General features: G+C 40.3%; 1 protein-coding gene across 1 annotated transcript; it reads left to right on the plus strand.

The window, feature by feature from the left end:
• Nucleotides 1–21: 21 nt before the first annotated feature.
• On the plus strand, nt 22–18,381 carry MDH1 (malate dehydrogenase 1). The gene is made up of 9 exons (XM_067565235.1): nt 22–165; nt 11,289–11,387; nt 11,821–11,917; nt 12,796–12,971; nt 14,341–14,463; nt 14,656–14,832; nt 16,614–16,727; nt 16,988–17,077; nt 17,757–18,381. Exons 1-9 carry the CDS (start codon nt 163–165, stop codon nt 17,880–17,882), a joined length of 1,005 nt encoding a protein of 334 aa, XP_067421336.1. The 5' UTR covers nt 22–162; the 3' UTR covers nt 17,883–18,381.
• The last annotated feature ends 4,391 nt before the right edge of the window (nt 18,382–22,772 follow it).

A 22,772-nucleotide genomic window follows, 5' to 3' on the forward strand; every position in this document is an offset into this window, starting at 1 on the left:
GCGGCCGGCGCGAATTAGCCCTAGTCTCCTCCCCCCCCCCCCCCCAACCGACCTTAAGTGAATCGCTCAGTCGGTGTCGCGGAGCTGTCGCTTGCTGCTGCAGCGGTGCTTAGAGGTGACCCTGAGGCAGCGCCCCGGCTGGATCAGTCGCTTCTCCCAGCCATGGTCAGTGCTACGTCTTCCTCCCCGGGTCTGAGCAGACCTGGGCAGCCTTGCCTCGGGGGAGAGGGGGCTCGGGGTACGGATGGCGCACCTCGCCCCGTGTCTGTGTGTGTGTGTGTGTGTGTGGGGGGGGGGGGAATAGCCCCGTCCTGGGGTGAGGCCTGGGGTACAGAGCGCGGACCTCCCCCTCCCGTGAGTGGGGGGATAACCCCTACCTGGCCTTGGTTGCAGATCTCGCACCTCCCTCTTCTCCCCCGCGGTGGGGAGGATATCCCCTACCTAGGGTGAGGCCCGGGAGGCGGAGCCCTTTGTCCCCCCGGTGTGTGTGTGTGGGGGTGTGGGGGGGAGTTTGACCCTGTGTGGTGTTTGGGACGGGGGCGTGTACGTAGCATGCAGCCCACGCCCGCTTGGGCGGAGGGACAGGGGGTCGGGTGAGCAGAAGGAGTTCAGGGATGAGGCGCCCACGCGTTAGGGCGAGGTGCCGTCTTTTGCTGGGGTGACCCCTTATCCTTGGAGCAGAGGGCATGGAGCCTGCCGTCTGGGCCCGGCACAGGGGTTGCTGAACATTGCTGGCTGGGGCCCTTGCGGTGAGCATCTCAAACCAGGAGTAGTGGCTGTGGACAGATCTGCCAGTGTTAGGTAAAATCGTGGTGGTTTTTTAATAGAGACTGTCTGTTAATTGCTGGCGTGGGGGAGGGGATGGGAGTGGCCTTGCTGGAATTCCTCAAGGTGGCTTTGAAAGTGTTCTCCAGTGGGTTACTGTGGAACTAGTGCACCTGGGTCCCAAACTGTTTGAGCCAAGGGTACGTGTCTGCTGGAGGGTTCAAATAACCAATTATAATTCAGTGTTGTGCTGTACCTTGATCTTGAATGTCACGGATCTAGGGGATCATATGACACACTCTTCTGCATTGTTTTCCAGTTCCTTTTCTGTTCAAGCTGTGTGATATTAGGCAGGTTCAGATGATGTAATTAGTTAGGAGGGGCTGGGGGCTGAAACTAGCCCCAGATACTTGTCCTGGATTTTGGATTGCATTTCTTCTTATTTTGGTAATAGAGAAATGGTTGAGTTGAAAAGCTGTTTTGCCTGCAAAGGCCTGAGATATAAATGTTCTCATTTCTCTGTTAAAATACGTCTTAATAATGTCACCAAAAGCATTTAAAAGGAGCTATATTCTTTACACTGCTTCTGGCCTTTCTGGTGTAACAGTTAGGCGCACAGCCTGTGCTCTGGCCTTAATCAGAAATAGTTTCAAGTCATCTCCATCTAAGATGCATCTAGAAACTTTTTTCAGGTTAAATGCATGAATTGATATGCTATTGCTCGCTGTGGCATGTATAAATTACTCATTTCCTGTCACTATCAAATGAATATACCTAGATGACCCTTCTTCCATCAATAGTCATGGATTTTTTATTTTTTTTTTAATTTTTGCTAATCATGTCTTCCTTGACCCTAAATCCTGCTGTTCAATCACAGATTTTTCTACCCCACTCTTGTTTTATTTGTATGTCTAGAATGGTATTCTAGTGTGGTCTAGTTCCTGTAGAGCCTTACCATTTTGATTTCATGTTCACACTACTCCAGTCATATCAATTCAGGATGTTCCCGGTCCCAGTTCGTGTAAGGGATGACAGTTCTGAAATTTCTGAAAACAAAGTCCCCCATATGTTGGGATAATTGCCACTAGAGAAAATCCTCATATAAATAATACTCACATTTAGGAGCGCCTATCTCAACTTCTGTTTTAAAGGAATGGACTAGGAATGCAAAATCGGTACAGTACTTGCATATAACTAGTAACTTCAAGTGCTAAACTGTCTCACCACTCTCTGAAATGTAGCAGAATAAAATTTTCTCAATTAATTTCTCTGCTCAATAATAGGGAAAAGACAGCATAACAACCTGAGACAAGGCAGGTAAGACTACCTTTCATTGGTGAAAGAAAAGAGAAGACCTCTGTAGAGCTCAAAAACTTGTCTCTTTTATTGGACCATCTTCTGCTTGGTGAAATATATTACCTCACGAACCTTGTCTCTTTCATATCCTGGGACCAACACAGCTACAATAACATTTCACACAAGAGCAAAAGTCTGTCAACCAAGTCTTACTGGTTTGATGTCTGACCTGAAGTTTTCAGTGAAATATAGTTTCAGCAATATTAACTACTTAAAGAGTTTTAAATGTTTTATCAAGCAAGGTAGGTCACTGCTAAAATTTGAACTGTGCATGGAACTGTCATCTTAATCCCAGTTTCCTGGATGTTGTTAACACAAGGTATGTTATTGCAGTTAGGACTTAGACAAGACCTTCTGTAGCTTATCTATAATACAGTCCACTCTCTGTGTAGGTAGGATATGGTTCTTCTGCCTTCTTCTTCCCCCCCCCCCTCTTCCCATCTCCTACTGTTAGAGGACAATCAGATATTCATTTGATACTGTCCTTTGTAGCTACATGCAGCATAGCTAGCTTATTTGTTTTGTAAAATAGTATTTTATCCAGTGAGTTTAATAAATTCTAAATCTGTTAATATTGAAGGTGTTAATATTTTGCAAAAGATACTAATTAGAACAATGAGCTCTTAAGTAAATGTGGCAGGGAGGAGAATAAATGGTGCTGATGTCAGCCATAGATTTGAAGCTGGAAGCTTGCACTCTGTAACCCAAGTATTCTTTTAAAAGGCTATTTTAATTGTTGTCCTGCCCTTCAGAATTTATTTTACTTACGTTGTCTTTTGAAGCTATCTGAGGATGCAGAGGTCCTGTATGCAGTCCTACATTGAAACACTTTATTTTTCCGTTCTTTCTCTTGTGTAGAATTAAATATTCCATACCCTTCCCTGGCTCTCTTCCACACTTTTGAATTTGATTTGGAGTGGGATGTATATTGCTTCAAAATGTTAATTGAACTTATTCTATATATTTCATGTAACAGACTCCAAAAACTGCCAACTTCTAAAGGTCACTGCTCTAGTTACCAAAACATGAAATCATTCTTATTGAAGTTGTGTAGGAGCCAAGTTACAGATTAAAACAACTGTCCAGTGTACCTGAGGTTTCCTTCCGAAATAATCGGCCTCCATGTAAGGGAACATGAGCAACCTGACATCTAGTAACTTTAAAACAAAACTGATTTTAAAAATCACTTCGTTTGAAGTGCTGCCATGTCTTGCAGCTTTTGTGATTAAAACAGATCACAATATTTAGTGTTTGTTTTTAATCCCCTAGCTTCTGAATCTAGAGACTGCATGAAAATTTCAGTTTTCATTTTAAAAAATCTAATCCTCACTTTTGCAGAGAAAAGGCTTGAAAACATGAAGTGAGTGTATTCTGAAGGTTCAAACTAGACCGCAAATAAACAGAACCACAAATTCATGAGGTTCTTCAAAAGAAATAATGGCTTAAACCAGTTATGGTGGGTTTTTTCATGGGGAGGGGGAGCAGTACTCAATGATTTTTACAACATTGTTTGGCAACAGTGGCGCTATAGTTGCCTCAAAACCCCAAGCCAATTTTTGTGGCATTCTCATCTTACTATGCAGGTCTTGTGTCTCCTGTTGTCACAAGATGCCACCCATGCAAACTGGCTCTACATGGGAAACAGTTGAAGCTGACTAGATAGGCTAAGATAAAAATCCTTTAATCTGTTAGTTTCCTTAAGTGTTGTTTGTAACAATAGTAGGGGGAAAATCAGACCTGATTTACTGAAGTGTTACAATCCAGAGAAACCGTGCCAATAAAAACGCAACAAAACACCATAGCGCCATCATTAAATTGGAAGTTACTCTTCCATTTTGCCAGAAATACAGTATTACGAACTTCTCTCTTAAATAAGACTAAGGAATCTGAAGTGATGAGAAGTGAGTATAGGAGAACAGATGAATTTTGTTGTGCTAGTATTGCGTGTTTTGGCATGTTTTCTTTTCTTATGGGCCACAAAAATATGGCAGTACTGTTTCAGTTAGCCGTTGAAATGAACAAGATGCACTATTCAAGATGGCATGTAAATGTTCATGTAATTCAGCGATAAGTTCACTTTTTTCACTTTTTTTTTTACAATTGTTTATCACAATTAGCAGATGATTTGTTCTTGTTTCATTTATTCTGACAGAAAATAGAGCCCCTTCGTAACTATTTTGCTGAAAACTTGATTTTAACATTTGATACACAGCAGACTTTTCAGGTTACATAATGCTAACTCATTTGTACAGTTCTGTGATTTAGCCATATTCACCATTCAGTCATCAAAGAATATGTAAAATGCTGCTTCTCTAACCTATAGTTGTATAATATAGCCATAATTGTTGCAATTTTTTGAAAAAAGGACACAATCATTCCAACACCTTCAAGAGTTGTAGTAACAAGATTTGAGAGGTTAACCTCACATGCTACAAAACAAAACATTCAAAACATAAATTTTAATACATAACAGTAAGTTTTTTTTTTGTTTTTTTTTTTAAACAGTCAGTTAAATGACTTGAGTTTAACCATATACAATTACTGTAGGAGTGACTAATTCAATTTGCTTATACCTTGGGGTCCTAGTATTCTAACCTCATTTTTGATGTTTTAATTTTATATAATGAAACTAGACGAGGGATTCTCAAACTGGGGGTCATGACCCCTCAGGAGGTCACAAGGTGGTTATGGGGGGTCATGAGCTGTCAGCCCCATGCTTGCCATAAGTGTGGGGGAGGGTGGTTACAGCCTGAAATATTTTCAAAGGGGATCCCAGCAAAAAAAGGTTTGCCTCATTTTATGGTTATCAAGCACTAGCATGATACCACATGCTCAGATTCTGAATACTTTAGGTGGAATACAGTTAAATCCAGAAGTTGTTTTCATTACTAAATCCACGAAAGCACTTCTTTATAATTGGGTCTTGTAAAAAAATTTACATGACTCAACTGATAGCCCTAAATTATTTGATGTACGGGTGACATGCATGGAACTCTGTAAGCATCCCAGACTGGGACAGTCTGTCTAATCTGTAAGAGAAAATGGAACATGAGAGAGTGGCGGTGGTTATTTATTTTCCCGTTCTATGCATTGATAGCTCTGTTAAACACTATTATATAAAGTCAACCCAAAACTTCTCTTGGGTGATATCTCTTAGTCCTGACTACCAAAGTGAGTTTTTGTTACCTTCCCAAAGCCTGGTCTAAATGTAAAAGTTCAACTGATGTAGTTATGGTGGTAAGGGATGTGTCTCTTTGTTCTGGTGTAGCTGTGTCAGTAAAAACTCTAGTGTAGAGGCATTTATATCACTATATCTTATGAAGGTTGGGGGAAACATCATAAGCTATACTGGTATGATGATGGAGTCTCACCTCCATGTCAGTCAGTGTATGAGGATTCAGGCAAACACGTGTACGCAATTCAGACCAATGTGAGAACTGCAAACATGATTACATGTGAGATCTGACAAGATTGTCCATGAAGAATACAGGCTGTTCACTTTTTTCACATAAGGTGTTAATGCACCTTACTGCAAAGATGCTAATGGTAACATGACAAATCTACTGTAATCTTTATCTTGTCAGAGGTTGTTGCTTTCCAGTTGGTAGGGTCAACCTGACATGCTTGAAGTTTGACTTCAGTATGTCTTTATATTGTTTGCTGGCCACCATGAGAATGGGTACCTTGTTTTACCTGACCAAAAGAACAGCTAAAAGCCAAGCAGAGTTGTACCTTGCAAAGGAAATTAAAACCAATAGTAAAAGATTCTCTAGCAATATATATAAAAAGAAAACAACCAAAGAAGAAGAGGGACCTCCAAGCACTGAAGATGGGGTGGACCAACACCTAAACAAATATTTTGCCTCAGTTTTTTTTAAATAAGGGTAATGAGGGGTTTAGGAATAGTGGCAGGGTGGCTAATGGAGGATGTGGAAGTCAAACTCAAACATCTTAATGGGACTAAATCAGGGAGGTCAAATAAATCTACATCTAGAAATATTAAAGGAACTGGCAAATGAAATTGCAAGCCAAATAGCAAGGATTTTTAATGAATCTATAAACTTGGGGGACATATCCTATGACTGGAGAATTGCTAATATAGTACCTATTTTTAAGAAGGGGAAAGGGGAGTGATCTGGAAAACTACAGGCCTGTTAGTTTGTCCTCAATTATATGTGAGGTCTTGGAACAAATTTTGAAAGAGAAAGTAGTTAAGCACATAGAGGTAAATGGTAATTGGGATAAAAATACAACATGGTTTTACAAAAGGTAGATTGTGTCAGACTAAACCGATCTTCTTTGAGAAGATAACTGAATTTAAAAAAAAAAACAAAGGAAATGCGGTAGATCTAATCTACTTGAATTTCAGTAAGACATTTGATATGATACAGTTCCACATGGGAAATTATTAGTTAAATTGGAGAAGATGGGATAAGGAACTGGTTAAAAGGGAGATTACAACGGGTCATAGTGAAAAGTGAACTGTCAGGCTGGAGGGAGGTTACTAGTGGAGTTCCTCAGGGATGGGTCTGGGAACCTATCGTCTTTAACATTTTTATTAATGACCTTGACGCACAAAGTGGGAATGTGTTAAGAAAATTTGCTGATGACACAAAATTGGGAGGTATTGCCAATATGGAGGGAGGACCAGAATATCATACAGGAAGATCTGGATGATCTTGAAAGTGGAGTAATAGAAATGGGATGAAATGGGACTCTGGGAGGAGGAGGGAAAGAGAAATTTAATAGTCCCTAAGTATATGACTTTGCACTAACAACAAGAATTTTTGCTAAAATTGGAGACTTACCAGTTGGAAACAGAGGAGGAGAAAGACCTGTATTGTACTGGTTGATCATAGAATGACTGAGTCATCAATGTGATGCAGCTGTGAAAAAGGCTAATGCAGTCCTAGGAAGCATAAAGCAAGGTATTTCCAGTAGAGACAGGGAAGTGTTAATCCCATTATACAAAGCACTGGTGAGATCTCATCTGGAATATCGTGTACAATTCTGGTCTTCCATGTTCAAGAAAGATGAAGTCAAACTAGAATAGGTGCAGAGAAGGGCTACTAGGATGATCAGAGAAATGGAAAACCTACCTTATGAGAGGAGAGTTGACTTATTTAGCCTAATCAAAAGAAGGCTCAGTGGAGATGTGATTGCTGTCTATAAATACCAGAAGGGAGAGTTAAGCACCAATGTGGACACAAGAACAAATGGTCATCAATAAACTAGTCATCAATAAACTTAGGCTTGAAATTAGTCTAAGGTTTCTCACCATCAGAGGAGTGAAGTTCTGGAACAGCCTTCCCAGGGCAGTACTGGGAATAAAAATCTAACTGGTTTAAAGACTGAGCTAGATAAGTTTATGGAGGGGATAGTGTGATAAGATCTGCGACTGCTAGTAGCCAATATCTCGAATGGCCTGTGATGGGACACTAGATGGGGAGGGCTCAGAGTTAGTACAAAGAATTTTTTCCCAAGTATCCGGCTGCTGGGTCTTGCCCACATGCTTAGGGTCTAACTCATCGCCATATTTGGGGTTGGCATGGAATTTTCCCCCACGTCAGGAGTGAGTGGGCAAGTTCTGTGGGCTGCAATATACAGGAGATCAGACTAGATGATCATGGTGGTCTCTTCTGGTCTAAAAGTGTGAGTCTAAAATATGGCATTGGGTATTCCCAAGTCGCCCAGATGGAGATGCCCAGGGCAATGCAGCTGAGCTTTTATGAGCGTGCTTTGAATGCCAGACATCTGACAACAATTAAGGATTTTGATATTGGGAATCTTGACCCACCATTTGAACCTGCAAACAGACTGGAGACAGGAAACTTAACCAGTTCCATATGCATTATTGTGATGGTGATATGTTGTCCATGGTGGTTGTCTCACAACCATATAGAAGTATTATAAGCATGTCTGGCTGCTTGGTAGACATTTAGCTTAGTACTTTATTTTGATGTCTGTCATTCCCTAGGTGGCATTACAACATTCCAAATGCAGAGCTTTGGCTATGCGATGGGTAAGGTTAAGGTTTTGTCACAGTTATTTTTAGTGAAAGTCACTGATAGGTCACGCGCTTCTGTAAACTTTTGTTTATTGTCCACAACCTGTCTGTGACTTAGTAAAAATAAGGAGGGGGAGGAGGCTGACTGCTGGGGGAGACTGACCGCTCCAGCCCCTGGCAGTTACATGCTGCCCACCCCCTCATGGTTGCTGGGAGCTGCAGGGCCCTCTGCCACGCCCGGGCATAGGCTGAAACAGAAAATGTCACAGAGGCCTCTGAAAGTCTCAGAATCAATCACAAAAACATATCCTTAGCGATGGGTAATCTCATCAATTGCTGCATTCTGTGACAGTATGCTCCCTAGATAGCAAAACTTCTCCATGTACTAGAGGGGTGGTGTTGATCTTAATATTTGGGTAGATGTGCACATCCTCCAGCACTGGTTGGAACAGTACATATGTTTTCTTTAGGTTGATTGTGAAACCACAATGAATGACTGCACAAGCAAAGGGATCAGTTATAAATTGAATGTTCTCTATCGAGTGAGCAACCATTTCATAACCAGCAAATAAGAACTACTTAATGAGTAAATCCACAACTTTTGTGCAAGCATGGAAAGCATTGCACATTGAAAAGCTTCCTATCAGTGCAGAACTAGATCAATACTCTTCTGTCATCCATAAGCATAGCTGAAAAAAGGATCAACGAGTGTTGGCACCAGCACTTGACCTTGTTTGGTGTCGTTCCCTGGAAAGGGATCTAATATCTTGCCATTTCCCCACATTGGCTATCTTCCCATCATGGAAGCACTGAATGACAGAAAAAACTTTGGAAACTTTTTTTTTTTTCATGTTTGGATGCCCTGCAGGGTCCCTTGCGATTTAGTCTAAAGCTTTTGCTGAATCGTCAGAGACCATGGTTTTGCTCCATGCACTTTGTCTGAAGAGGATTGACTGTGAAGATCATGTCTGTAGTGCCCCCTCAGACCAAAATCCATATTGAGACTCATGGAGGATGGTTTCCACAAATGTGGTGTTTACTGAATTTAAGACCCATGTAAGAATTTTTCCAGCAACAGGCGGTGTAGAGGGCAAACTGTGGTGATCACTGTGGCATTTATCACTTTTATGTTTATAGAGATGGACAATGTTGGCATCCTTAAAATCCTGTGGCACTGATTCTTGCTCCCAGACTTTGCAGAAGAGCAATGTGAGGTGTATTGGAGTGTGATAGATTTTTTTTGTTGGAAAGTTATCCGCTGCAGGTGATTTCCCTTCTGACAACAACTGATTGCTGTTATAGTATCATAAGTTGGGGGCTAGTAAGGCTAGTCTTTCAGTGGACATTGTGAAAGAGCATTAATTGCTTCCTCTGAAATGTTTCGTCCATTGGTCAAGTATTTCTTACGTCAGGTAAGACTCTGTTGCGATTTGGTGCTCATACAGAGATTATCCTGTTGTATCTGGGTCCAGGCACAGCACAAAGACATGCAAAAAAGCATTTGGTGTCTTTGCAGTCTGCTGCTAGTTGTAGCTCTACCACTTCCTTTCGCTACTAATGGTTTTTCATTTGCTGAAGTCTGTTTTGCTCAATGATATACTGCCCTCCTAGCTGCAGAATTCTTCTCTCAAGTGTAGACTTGAAGGGCACCATGTGGTGAGTTCAAGAGCTGATTTATTTCAGGATCATTCTCCTCAAACCAGTCCTGATTTTAACTCTTAACGTAGCTGAGAACTTCAGCAGCCATATTATATGTTGTCTCAACAATGTTTCTACACTGAAGGAACACTACAATATCCAATGAGGTTTCTGCAACTGAGGGAAATGCTTCCGTGAGTTTCCTGGAATTCAAAACTGTCATACTGATTTTTCTTCCCTGGTTTGAATTGCTGTCTACTTGAGAGCAATATAGAGGGACATTAGACTGCTTATGAGTCTATGGTCTGACCTCTCAGGATGCAAGTGAGCCTTAAATTATGGAGATCTCTTCACCAGACAATAATATAATTGATCATGTGCCAGTGTTTTGAACAAGCATGCATCTAGGTCATCTTATACTTACTGGTCTGTTGAAGCAGTGTGATGACTAGATTGTACATGTTGCATTTGGAAAGTAGTAGCAAGCTGCTAGAGTTTGCATTACCAACTCCGTGTCTGGGTCATCTTCCCTGGACATCATCATGCTAGTACAGTTATAAGTACTTTCATAACAATATAACTATTTACACTAGAGCTTTTGCCAGCATAACCATACATACAAAACCCTCCTAGTGTAAACAAGCCCTAAAACAGAAGTCTTACTCTTTTCATTCTTGGTATTTTTCACAATTGTAAATATGGTAGCTTAATCTCAACCCTAGGAGATTGGTCTGAGGTTCTTAGTGAAGTTGGCATAACACACATCACCCTTCACTCTGTCTCTGGAGATTGGGGTTGATACGTGAGCAGTGGAAAACAGTATACACACCTGCCTTTTGTCTACTGCTTTGGTGTATATCACTTGAATTACTACATAGTTTTTTAGTTGGTGTCCTACTTGCAGCTCCAACACTAGGTTTGCAGTATTCTACAAATCTCCAGTTGGAAGTAAATCTCCAAATTAATGTAATGAGAGCTGTCTTTAATATAGTATGATGTAATTCTAAGCTGCATATTCTGTAATCTTCTGAAGACTTGTGCAGGCTCTCCAATAAGTTTGAAGCATAAAAGTTATATTTGTAGTCTAATGGAATGTTAGTGAGTCTGTATTTGAAAGCACCTATGCTTTTTTTTTAAAAAAAAAGATATTATCCCCTCAACTTTAAATTGTTCTGGCCTTCATTTAAAAATATTCCTCCACAACCCTCTCTTCTGTATAAAGTGCAAACAAGTCTTTGAGGCTTCAAAACTGGAAATATTCTAGTTGCAGCTTTTTGGCTAACTTTCTGCAGGTCTGGTCTGCTCCCGGTGAAGAAATGTGGGAGTGCTGCTATTGGTTTAAAAGAGAAGCAGAATCCTAGGAACTGACCCTGTGCTGGGTTTTTGCACGTTTGTATCCAGAAGTATTAAATATTTTAATGCTCTTTCTATAATAACGGCTGAAAATGTTCAGTGGCTCTTTAATCAGGGCAAACCGTACTATCAGCAATGTGTTAACTGAGTCTGTCTATTTCTTTTACAGTCTGAATCAATTAGAGTCCTAGTGACTGGAGCTGCTGGTCAAATCGCCTATTCTCTGCTCTACAGCATTGCCAAGGGTGATGTCTTCGGCAAAGAACAGGTAATGGTTAAAACTGAACTATCACATGTCTTATTCAACAGTAAAAAAGCAACTGAGATCAGAACTACAATCTGTAAAATCTCTTGAAACGCCAAGTTTATCTGGGGACAAGTTTTGCTGTAAGCCTTCACATTTCATACAAAGACATAAGACTATAAGTTACTATGAGTGTGCAGTGACCCTGAAGAGAAGAAAGAGCCTTGAGTTATTCTGCATCATGTTTTTGTCTGCTTTCAGTGCTGTTGTAATGCTGCTGTTAGTCACTCTCTCTTAGTAAATGGGCTGTCCTATGTTCCCACCTCTCCGAAAAAGTGGTATTAAATAGTGTGTGGCTGCAGGATGAAATAATTGAAAAACTGAGTGAGCCTACATTTACTGTTCCATGTGTTTTTAAAATTACTTAATTTACACTAATGAATGCATTGTTTTACAGCCTCTTGTTCTTATACTACTGGATATCACTCCCATGATGACTGTATTGGATGGCGTAATGATGGAACTGCAAGACTGTGCCCTTCCACTGCTGAGAGGTGACCAAAAGGAATACAGAGTTTCTTAAAGTTAACTTAGCTTAACTGCAAACTGTAAGAGAAATATGATCAGCTCTTCAAATGTGGGTGGCTGAGTGTCACCTACAATACTTGCATATGCAAGTATGGTATTTGCATATGTAATATCTGAGAATTTGGAAAGTAAGATGTGTTATGTATCTGGCAAACAATTGTCTGCTTATAGTGTCATGTCATGATGGGCCTCCCAGTCTAGGCGTGAAATAGCTTTGCCTTTTCTGATACATGTCAGTGCTTTTTCTGAGACTGTTATAAAACACAAACTTTTAAAGACAAAATTGAGAAATGGCTTGATCAATTTGTCTAACGAACTATGGATTCTCAAGTATAATCTCTTGTAATGGAAGAAAGTGAACTAATGGGCAATGCTGAAGTTGTTATAGTAGTTTCAAATGTCAGTTGTTAAATAAACTTTCCCAGATTGTGAAGTTTTACTCAGCCTTCTCAAGTGTGAATTAATATTACTGGTTATTGAGGAAAAGAAGACTCACTTGGGTCATACATAAAAATTCAATGCCGTTAAATTAGTTGGGAGGGATGGAGAAGTGTAGTATTATGTATAGGGTACGTCAAAAGATACAGGCAAACAAATGAGGAAACACCATTTATTCACTTCAGGAAGCTGCGAACACCCATCGATGACTTACTAGGTTAATTTCTGCTCCTTTTCCTTACAGTAAGTGTGGGCATTTGCTCTCTTGATGTCACTTTGTCACAGCTGCTTGTCTGATTGGACTACCTTCTATTTAAGCACTAAAGAATAATTCATCAATGTTATCATAGAACTCCCAAAAAAGATTGCTCTGTTACTAATTCTCTCTTCCCTCCTTTGCTTACAGAGGTCATCGCAACAGACAAAGAGGAGGTTGCATTTAAAGATCTTGATATAGCAATTCTGGTTGGTTCCATGCCCAGGAGAGATGGCATGGAAAGGAAAGATTTACTCAAAGCAAATGTGAAAATTTTTAAATCCCAGGGTGCAGCCTTGGACAAATATGCCAAGAAGACTGTCAAGGTGATCACAGAAACTGTATTTCATTTTGTAATTGGAAACTCATTACCAAGCAACTTAAAGATCCAAGCAAGAGCTGTAGAGTAGTACAGATGTAGCAAAAGGACAAATTTTGTTTTATAGAAGTCTTGCTTCTCAAATATCAGCTGCTCTATATTGTCCAAAGCCTATGGGAAGGCATCCTGTTAGACCCCTAGTTGATTTAGGGAATAATCTCAGTCCATTCACTGACAGAAAATGAATCATCTTATAGGTAGGATTATGTAGTGTCCTGCAGTTACTCTGCAGAGGTGGGGAGCAGTAGAGTGAGAGGAGGTGTCCTTCTATCCATAATATCGCACAAGTGAACAACCAGTGTACTTATGCAAACGTGACTCTGTAGCTTTAATGACTTCAGTATCAGTGAAGTAAGTCACACAAAATAAAAATAGGCTTTGTTTTAGGTTTTGTTTTTTAATGTCAGTATTGGAGAGCTTTTTTAAAAAAAATTTTCTCTCTCGGGCACAATGAATAAACTCATGTGATTTCTCCCATATTAATGCTTCTACTGTGCTTTGTAACTGACTTTAATGTCTGCTTCCTCTGCTGATGAACTTCCTGCTGGGTCTACAAGGCTGCTTAGTGTTTTCTACAGTTGAAATAAAAATGACCACCAACTATTACAGAGTAATGGGAAACTGTATGTCCCTTTTTGGTATTTCAACTTCTTAGCTAAAGGTAAATATCTAGATCAGCTCACTAGATGGAGGCTATATGGAGCTTGACACTAGTAGCTGAAGGAAAAAATGTGTCCTTTCCATATTAACAAGAGGAACTCACTTAACTTGAGGCACAGCATCTTACTTCAGATAGACAACAGTTGCTTCAGTCATAACTATGGTCATGAAAGCAGTGTCCTCAATAGAACTACCTTTAATAGGAAACTTTAAAAGATGAGGGGAGCAGAAGGCAAACAAGCAAAGAGTTGACTAGTGTGTGTATAGTCCTCAATTTATTAAGTGACTGGGGGGGATTTTTTTATGCTGGGAGAAGAATTAGACTGGATGTCAGTGGTGATGATGTCCTTTATTACAGAAACACAGTTGTGAAGAAGCATTTAAAAAAAACTGTTCTGTGATTCTATCTGTAAGATATCCTCTTGTGTGTAATATTTCTTTTTGATAAAGGACTTTAAATTCTTGATTGTATACAGTATGTTTAGGATTTAAACAAGACTTGTCCTTTTTTGACAGCTTCCTTGGAGTAAAGCCTTTTCTTAACAATTGCTGAATGTTGTATTAACACAGCTGAGGGAAGTGAATTTGCAGAAACTGTAGCTTAGCTAAACAGTTGACTTCTCTTCTCGCCCCACTCCCTGTCATTTTCTTCCTAGGTTGTGGTGGTAGGAAATCCAGCAAATACCAACTGCCTGACAGCTTCAAAGTCAGCTCCCTCTATACCAAAGGAAAACTTCAGCTGTCTAACTCGTTTGGACCACAACCGAGCTAAATCCCAGGTAAGAAGATTCCATCCAGGGCTAGAATACCTTCCGATATCTGTTTGTTTGTTTTTTAAAAAAATGGTTACATTTAAAGCTTTTTCAGAAAGCAGTGTTTTATACTTAGATGTACTAAATAAAGTGAAGCTGAAATTAGTATGTTCCATGTCGGGTTTTTTTTTTGTTTGTTTGTTTCTAAATTTAAATTAGATTGCTCTGAGACTTGGTGTAACTGCTAATGATGTGAAGAATGTCATCATCTGGGGGAATCACTCCTCCACTCAGTATCCAGATGTTAACCATGCTAAGGCAAAAGTGCAAGGAAAGGAAGTTGGAGTTTATGAAGCTGTAAAAGATGACAGCTGGCTGAAGGGTGACTTTATCACGGTAAGACTTTCTGTTCGTTAAAAGTTCATAAATTAACCTATTAACACAATTGGACAATACTGTGCTCTTGTTAGTCTGACTCAGTAGAAAAAGCTAGTGGTGTTAATGTATACACAATGGAAATCTTATGAGAAACATTAGCAAAGCAGTTCTACTAAAATGATTTATCTTCCAATAGCATGTCAGAATAATCAATTATTTACATCTTTAAAATTTGTGGTCCTGTCCCTGTGGTGCTTCCTTTTGCATAAACCTAAATAAATATGCTAGCTGGATTTTTCTACTGAAATGATCAACAGTGAAAGTTAATGTTGAGAATCAAAATTGCTGCCACTGGGTGTCATCTGGTATTGCAGCCTGCATAGGGAGAGCGTACAGTAGGACCTCAGAGTTAAACTGACAGATCAATCACACACTTCATTTGGAACCGGCAGTATTCAAGCAGGCAGCAGCAGAGACCAAAAAAAGCAAATAAAGTACAGTACTGTGTTAACCATAAACTATTAAAAAAGGGAAAGTTTAAAAAAAAAAAAAAAAAAAAAAAAAAGAGATTTGACAAGGTTTCTGTGCTTGCTGCTTTTAACCCTCTTAATTTATAAGAAACATTTTTTTCTTCTGCATAGTAAAGTTTCAAAGCTGAATTAAGTCCATGTTCAGTTGTAAACCTTTGAAAGATCAACCATAACATTTAGTTCAGAGTTATGAACAACCTTCATTTCTAAGGTGTTTGTAACTCTGAGGTTCTACTGTAGTTTAGTCCATAGAATTGGGAAAGCTCCCCTCTGAATATATGATCATCACTTGGGGATGAGGTTGTGTGGAGGTTTTTTAGGGCTGCCATTTTCTAACTCAAGGATTCTGTGGTTTGACTGCTTAGCAGTGCTTCTCATAAAGAATTTGGATTGCCTGTGCTCCATAGACTACTACTTTCTAGCTTGTTTCTGGGTGCAGTTTGTTATGTTTGACCTATAAAAGGAGTTCTTTACTTGTTCTATAAGGTTGTGGGGTTCCTTTCTCTAATTAATTACACACTGGCAGTTGAGGTGCTTGAGTTCCTAGACTTAAACAGGAGGGCTTCATTGCTGGGCCCTTGAGTTGGGCCTGCTGTACACAGCTAGGATATGTCTTCACAGGTATACCGTATAGATGGCCTATTAAATAAACAGGTTGATGGGTGGGTGTGGACTATGAGGATATTAAGATGGTTCAGAGGCCCTTGGTTCCTAGGGGATGAGTTGAGGTCTAACTGAGTCAGTGAATAAACTTTGTTTATAAATACTGTACATGAATGAGATTTGTTTATGTATACATTTCAACAGTTTAGTCTAATTTAAGTGTCTTGGAAAAATACACCAGAGAAGAGGATCTTTAGGCACTATCAAATGACTTGATAGCTTGTAAAGTAGATTATATATAATAGCTCATGTGGGACACGTGGATCACAAAGGTTGATAAGTAGTTCAACTCTAGTCTTCAGCTGATCACTAAACTATAAATTAACCTATCAATAAGGCCCTACTTAACTTCTGTTATTGCAGAAATTGTGGATTCCACAATATTAGGCTTCCATTGCCCTCTCTTCTGGCACCACATCAGCACCTGGTGAGCAAAAGGTGTAATTGCTACGCTTGTGCAGTGGCGCAAAATTCCCCCAGCAGTAGTCTGAGCAATAACTAGACGACAAAGCCACAACTTGCTTCTTAAAGCCTTCTGTCATTACTGACTAGATGTAAATGAGACATCCAATGCTTTTTTTTTTTTTTTTTTGGTCTTCCCTATAGACTGTTCAGCAACGTGGTGCAGCAGTTATTAAGGCCAGGAAGCTGTCCAGTGCAATGTCAGCTGCCAAAGCTATCTGTGACCATGTGAGGGACATCTGGTTTGGCACTCCAGAGGTAAATATTGCTATAGCACATACAGAGGTGCTCTTGACTAATCTCTTTAAACTTCTGTGTTTTTAATGTACTCTGGAGTAACACTACATAGATTAAACAGATTAATCATGAGTGACAGAAGATATCACACTTGAGACTATAATAAATGTAGTAAGACTTTCTATAGTGTAGCTTGTGTTTTCTGTGACAAAGTAATTAGTTAAATGTGTGCCCACTGTAATAGCAAGGAGAGCTATTTATCACTAACTTCTTATTTTCAGGGGGAATTTGTCTCCATGGGCGTCATTTCTGATGGAAATTCCTATGGTGTCCCAGAGGATTTGCTCTATTCATTCCCTGTTGTAATCAAGGTAACTGGTCTGTTTTAAATCCATCAGGGTTTACTCAGTACCTTTTGTTGTGTTTTTGTATACAAAGTAGTAGGAGCTTATGTAGATTTCAACGTTAGTGTTTTAGGATTTGGATCATTGGTGCTGTGAAGAGTCTTTTAGCATATTTCTGCCCACTGTGAGATGCCCATTACATTCCCCTTTCCACAGTTTAAGTTTTCAAATGAGTATTGGATGGCTGCAGAAAAGCAGTCTGAAGTGGGGGAGGACACGGGAGAGATAATACGCTGCAACTGACTTTCTAAATTGAATCTAAATAAAAATATTAATTCTCTTAAGACGGCTCAGATAAAAAGGACTTTTTGTCTTTAATTTGGTCAGAGATAGAAATTGCTTCCCCACAGTAAGTTTGTTTAGGGATATTTGCAAGTAAACTTACAATATCTTGTAATTGTGATATAGATCAGCTGGCAAACTCTAGTTACTATACCACAGCAGACTTCTAAAGAAACACATTTGCTCCACATCTTCACTTGGTTTTAGTTGGAGGAAGCATGTGTTCTAACACAATTTCTGGACCACACATTAGCATTTGTGTTCAGAGGTGTCACCCTTTTCACTGTAGTATCTAAACTGCAAAGGTATGTGCTGCTTTTAGACCATAAAGGACTTGTTCTCATACAGACTAACTTTCAAACAGGATAAAACCTGGAAGTTTGTTGAAGGTCTTCCTATTAATGACTTCTCCCGAGAGAAGATGGATCTGACTGCAAAGGAGTTGATGGAGGAAAAGGAGGCTGCTGTGGAGTTTATTTCCAGTGTGTGACTAGAAGAGTCTAAAAGTCGTCTCTAAATCTAGTTTCGAATGCTTTTGCTGTATTCAAGTCTGTTTTGTGGCAGTCTTTCATTTTAAAGGTCACATGCTTATTGGTACACTTATGCCTATTATCAAGAATTCTTGGCAATTAAACATACAGGTGATTCAAAATCTGTTCTGCTTTTTTGACCAAAACTTGTCAGTTCAGTACTATGTGTTTTCTGTATAAAATAGAGAATAGTAAAAGTTTGGTCTTGTTCAGAAATTGGCACTGTGGCATATGAATTATATAGAGAACAGGGGTTGAACATTCAAGTGGCTTAATTTTAAAAGGAAGATAAACATGCCAATAGTTCTCCTTGAGCTAGTAAACGCTTTCCTATTTTAAAAATCCAGGTAGGAAATTAGCTGATGAATACAGCGTATATACTGTTTGTTCACTCTGGTTACACTTTACTGTGTCTGTAATAGCAACATTAAAACATGGTTAATTGCACAATGGCGACCAGTCACATTTTCCCTGTCTTTTCTGACTTCTAAGCATACTTTGCCTCTGTAAATTGTGTAATGGGCAGGATGCCTCTTGGCAGCCATGTGACTGACATTTTTAAAAAAAATATTCTCTTGAGTTAAAGGGTAGGGGAGGAAAGCTTAGGAGCCAACAGTCAGACCTTCTTCAGGTCTTTGGGAAAGCTTAGCATTGACCAGCACTTCCATGTGGTTCTTTCCAACCAAAATACTCCACTGTTCTATTTGTGCTGTATTTTAGGAAAAACAGACAATCAGGTTTTGTCCTGGGATGGGTAAGTTAGACATACTAATAATTAAGAGTATAGGAAGTGTAGTAGTTCACTACTAGAATACAGTAGATAGTATACAGTGATAGCTGCAAGCTTGAAAGGAGGTCTGTGGTACAACTGACAGATTTTATTAGCTTAGTAGGAAAAGATACTAATTTGTGATCACAGCTTCTGGGTCAAGGTTCTGTGACAGACCGAAGCATACAAGTGAGATTCTTTTGCTTACCTCCTTGTCTGCCTTCCTTAAATCCCTGACCACAGCAGGGGTGACAGAACCAGAGAGGTCACCATGCCTCTTTAACATGGGCATAGGTTAGGGGGCAGGGAGCAGCATTGCAAGACTTGGGCAGAGTGACAGCTAGCAGGAGCTGTGCAGAGTGGCGTGGGAAGTGATCAGCTCCCCAACTGTACCAGCCTCTTCACGCTGGGGGAGAGTGGGCTGACGTGGGCCTTAGCCTACCCTCACCATAAGGCTCGGCCTACTCCTGCTCTTCCTCTCCCCTGAGGCTCTGGCCCCCTGGCCGGGCTGGAAGCCAGAGATGGGCTATAGTAAGATGTCCAGGGCCACTGTGGAGAGCCCCAGACCCTCCACCTGCCCTGGGCAAGGGGGCAGGGTGTCTGAGAGCAGCCCCTGTCCCATATCATGCCCGCTGGGGCATGCCACCCAGAGCAGGTGGAGGGTCCGGGGCTCCCCACAGCGGCCTGGTCTGCCGGGATGGCTCTTCCCATGGTCTGGCTCTGGCTCCGTTCTGGCCTGCCCAGGGGTGGGGGGAGAGGAGGAGGAGCAAGGGGCAGATCTGCAGGAGGAAGAGAGTGGGCAAGGACATGGAGAGGGGCAAGACCTGGGGGGTGGGGTGGAGGAGCAGAGGCAGGGCCACCATGGTCTCATGTGGGTTCCCTCCCCCCCCACATTTCTGGAGAGGGTCTGGTGCTGTTGGACCACAGTGCCCCTGCTAACTAAAGGAAGCCATTATTGTGAATGTAGTAGTATCTCTTATGCCCTTCCAAACAGGTGTTCAGAGGACACATTCAGGCAGCTACGGTCTATGGCTTTAAGCATGATGCTCTCTCCTTTCCACCACCTCTAGAACAGATGCATGCTAGAATATTAGTGGAGCTGGCACTATAGCTACATACAGTACCTCATTTCTGAAGTCATGAGGAAACTGAACCAGATGACTGAAGAAAAGCAAATACTTAGTACCAACTGCACTCATTTGATAATCTCTTCAAGACATCCCCAAAACTTCTAGGGCCAAATTCATTTCTCTGCACCCTGAGGAATTTGGCCCATAAAAATTAATGAACAATAAGCAGTGTGCCTCTATAGAAAGACTCAGGCTTGTCAGCACAGTTTGACTGACTGACAGCCTCACAAAAGTAGGGAAGGAAAGGCTAATGTAATACATGAAAGGTAAAGTGTATTTCATGTATGGTGGTTTAAAAACTCATTCAGAGTTAAGTCCAGTTGGGTTAGCTGTGAACACTCAAATGGATCACACAGTGGTTCAATGACTCTGGGAAGAGGGGGAGGGAAGTTTCATACCTTGTACAATGTAATTGAGCTGACCTAAGGCCCAGTGTCCGAACTGCTAGATTGACAATTCTTGTAGCTGCTGCCTCTCGCAGAGGTGGATTTACTATAGCAACAGAAGAACTCCTGTAGTAAGTGTCTACACTACAGTGGCACACTGCAGCTCTGCCATTCTAGCATTTCTAGTGGAGGCAGAGGGTATCCTACACTTCAAGCTACAGTAGCACTGCAGCTGTGCCGCTGTAGTGCTTCACTGTAGCCCTTGACTACAGCGATGGTAGGAGTGTTCTCCCCTTGCTTTAGGATTAATCCACCTCCGTGAGGGGCATCAGCTAGGAGCACAGAAGAACTCCATGGTCCATAAGCCCCTCTCCAGGAATGGGATGCTATTGAGAAAAATCTTCAAAATCAGCTTTATAGAGCTTTTCCTGCTTGTCTGTTTCAAGCCCCAGCAGTGTTTCTCCTCAGGGAGAGAGGTGGGCCAAATTTTTTTTAGTAAACTCTGATTTCAGGCTGAAACTGAAACAAAACTGCTATTGTATTGCTCTGCTGCTTCCTATCCCAGCTACCGTTGCTTTGCTGTTTCCTTTAATAATGATAGGTGATACTAGAGCCATAATTTGTATGTACATAGGGCCTAGTTCACCATTACTCTGCTCCTGTGTAGTCATTTACACAGGTTAAAACATTACCAGCTCAGAATGATAGCATTTTATGCTCATTTTGTACTAGTGACAATGACTACACCGGGGTTAGGGCACTGCTGAACTGGGACCTTAGCAGCTTTTATGGCTGATTAAAACAAGCACGTGACACTTTGAGTATCTAGGAATAGGCAAGATGGCATGAAATAGTACATGGGGAAGTTGGCCTCAAAGGCAATTTGTTAAAGTTCTTCACTCCTGCTTCCCCCTAGCCCTCATGGGATTCTTTCATTTGCAATGACATATTTTGCATCACAAGTAGTAAGTCCCAGAGGATAACTACAGCACAATTAAAATGCAAGACGCTTATGTAAACATCATAACCCTTTTCAGTTGAAAATGGAAACAGTTGTGTGCTCACATAGTAAGGTCCTATAGAAAAATAGTCCAAAAACATTCAAGTGATAGCTTTGTAAGAGTGCTTAACTAATGCTGACATGCTGGTGATTATGCTAATAAGTCTTATTTCTTCAATATTAGCCGTATCAAAACTAGCACTGAGAGGCCTCATGGATGGTTTTTAAAAAATAACTTGCCTACTGGACAAACAATAGACCTCAGGGTTGCCAGTTGACAATTGACTGTCAACAAAACCTTGATGCTTTAGTTACATGAAAAACTATAAGAACCGGGTAATATGGTAAGGAGTGCTTTTCACTACTATGCTTCCTGAGTGAAACAGTAGGAAATAGAAGAACTTTCTGCATCAAAAGAAGTTGCTGCTTCATTTACAATGCTGAAGCTCATTTTGATGTTCATAAGCTTTTGACTAACAACTTTCATGATATTTTTGTGATGCAGTAAATAGTAGTGATTGGATTTCCATATGGTCACATTTGGAGAACAAAGAGCTCTTTATCAACTACATGCATCATTCCCTGAATTCAGATAATTTTGCAAGTGCAATACTGTAGATCTTTAGCAAGAAGAATCCCATAACATGACCACCTTATAGCGATATTTACACTGTGCTCACTGAAGAAATTAAGAAGGTTTGAATCACTGAAAGAAACTGATACATAGTATCATTCCAATGAATCCGTATACATCACCAGCCTAAAGCTCAAGCCAGTCATTATAGAAGTATGCTATAGTGATTCAATATGAACCTTTTTTCAAAAGGTATTTTAAAGAGACCAAATTAAGGTGAATGGTTACCCATGTACACATACCTTCAGAAATATATAACCTATTCCTTCTACAGTTGCCTCAAAAACACTTCAATACCTGGTATTCACATGAAATACTCTTAATATATCCTGATACTACACTACACTAGGTTTACATTGGCATCTTAATACTGACAATCATGAAATTACACCAATAAAAACTGTTATGCTTTTGGAACTACATAAATTATATAACTTTGGTTCATTTGAAGTGATTTTTTTGTTATTTTGCCAAGCATATATGTGCATACTAATGTTTTGATCTCAAGGCTTTTATTTTAGGCAGCTTGCTTAGTCTGCCTGGATTGAAGGTGTTCATCAGACATAAATCTGTAGTGGTTCAAATGTAGAGACATTAATCGTTAGTTTAACTCCATTGGCTTCACACTGAGTTACAAGAGAAATGAATTTGGTTTGTAGTCTCTTTTTTTTTTAAACTGCATAATTTTTTACTGTAAATGAAAACATAACCGGTAAAAGCTCCAAATATTTTTCATGTATTTTTTTCCTGACTACTGAAATCACTCTGCTTTTGGTGTTAATCCATTGGTAGGGAACAAAGAAAGTCTTTCTTTCACTTATCTCATGAACTGGAGGGACTGCTTTCAGACATCTCCTGCTCACATCTGTGCTCTCACTCTCGGTCAACTTCCTTTTCAAACCCTCCCCTTGGTCTGGTTCTTCCCATTACT

Source organism: Emydura macquarii, unplaced genomic scaffold (assembly GCF_026122565.2).
Source record: "Emydura macquarii macquarii isolate MOO-44397 ecotype Brisbane River unplaced genomic scaffold, CSIRO-AGI_Emac_v2 contig_2676, whole genome shotgun sequence".
Taxonomy (NCBI): domain Eukaryota; kingdom Metazoa; phylum Chordata; order Testudines; family Chelidae; genus Emydura; species Emydura macquarii.